Raw genomic sequence first — 1,674 nt, 5'->3', positions numbered from 1 at the left:
CGTGTTAATGAATTGGAAAAAATCCGAAGTTCCTTCTTTTGGAGAATTAATGACGGAGAAAAGAAAATACATTGGGTTATATGGCAAAATGTTTTGGAATCTTTTAATAATGGTGCTTTGGGAATTGATAGCCTTAAAGCATTCAATCATGCACTTATGTTTAAATGGATTTGGAGATTTTCTACAAATTCAAGAGGTATATAGATTGATGTTATAGTTGCGATCCATGGTACTTATGGTGGTTTGTGTGGTAATCATAATTGTCGAGGTGGTGTCTGGAACAATATGGTTAACTCGTATGTGACTGCTCAAAATTCGGGGTTAATCACCAAGAATCCGATACGGGTAAAAATTGGTAATGGTCGTACCACAAGATTTTGGCACGATACTTGGTTAGGCGAACAACCTTTACGTTGTCACTTTAATAGACTCTTCCATCTTGATGTTGACCTTAATTTTTGTGTTGCGGATATAAGACATAACGAATACTGGAATTGGAATTGGCAACGTCATAACATTGGTGGTCGGAATGAAAGAGCATTGGTTGATCTAATAGATATGCTTGGAAATGTGAATTGCTCCCATGAAGTTGATACAAGGACATGGGTTATTTCGAATTCTGGGTCATACTCAGTGTCTACAACAAGGAACTTTATTGATAATAATATGCTATCTTCATCCCAAATCTCAATAAGGTGGAACAAGATGATACCAAAAAAAGTATACGTTTTTTATGGCGATTGGCTATGATAGACTTCCGACCCATTTTAATTTAATCAATCGAGGTGTTCATATTGAAGATTTGGGGTGTCCACTTTGCAATCATGGTGTGGAACATATAAACCATACTTTTTTCAAGTTTGTTGTAGCAAATGAAATATGGAGGAAAGTTGGTTTATGGACAAATGTGGGTCTAAATGGTTATGATTCATGGAATAATCTGATGGATTGGTACGAGCATTGGGATGCAAATGGAGCTTGTAAAATCAAATTGTATTCGACCATTACTTCAGTGTTGTGGCTTATTTGGCGATTCGGAATGGAGTTATCTTTTCGGTTGATCGTGAAAGTGTTTGGAATTCTATGATGTATTCTCATTCCAAACAACCATATATATACAAGTTACATATCGTGGGCACCAAGCATACCATAAATATTGACATTCTAATTGGAGACTAGATACAATTCTAATAAGGAAATTATATCTACGCTAATACACCCCCGCAGTCGCAGCGGGAGGAGGTCGGATGCTGAGACTGTCCCTGAAATCATCAAATAACAAACGAGGTAATCCTTTGGTGAAAATATCTGCAATTTGAAACCGCGATGGAACATGGAGGACTCGAACTTCGCCACGTGCAACTTTTTCCCGAACAAAATGTATATCCATCTTAATATGTTTCGTCCGTTGATGTTGAACAGGATTGCCAGAAAGAAAGATAGCAGAAACATTATCGCAAAACACAAGTGTACACTTAGGCAAAGGACAGTGTAATTCCAGCAGTAGATTACGTACCCAACAAGAGTCAGAGACAACATTAGCAACTCCACGATATTCAGCCTCAGCACTAGAGCGTGATAAGGTGTGTTGACGCTTGGAGGACCATGAGATAAGGTTATCTCCAAAATAAACACAGTAACCAGAAGTGGAACGTCTCGTGTCTGGACAGCCAG

General features: G+C 38.1%; 1 protein-coding gene across 1 annotated transcript; it reads left to right on the top strand.

Moving 5' to 3' along the window:
* Positions 1-285: 285 nt before the first annotated feature.
* On the top strand, positions 286-1,087 carry LOC139868334 (uncharacterized). The gene is made up of 2 exons (XM_071856669.1): positions 286-635; positions 754-1,087. The coding sequence occupies exons 1-2, from the start codon at positions 286-288 to the stop codon at positions 1,085-1,087; spliced, it is 684 nt and encodes a 227-aa protein (XP_071712770.1).
* Positions 1,088-1,674: the final 587 nt, after the last annotated feature.

The sequence above is a fragment of the Rutidosis leptorrhynchoides genome, chromosome 9 (genome assembly GCF_046630445.1).
Source record: "Rutidosis leptorrhynchoides isolate AG116_Rl617_1_P2 chromosome 9, CSIRO_AGI_Rlap_v1, whole genome shotgun sequence".
Classification (NCBI taxonomy): Eukaryota; Viridiplantae; Streptophyta; class Magnoliopsida; order Asterales; family Asteraceae; genus Rutidosis; species Rutidosis leptorrhynchoides.
This window is presented reverse-complemented; position numbering and strand designations above follow the sequence as displayed.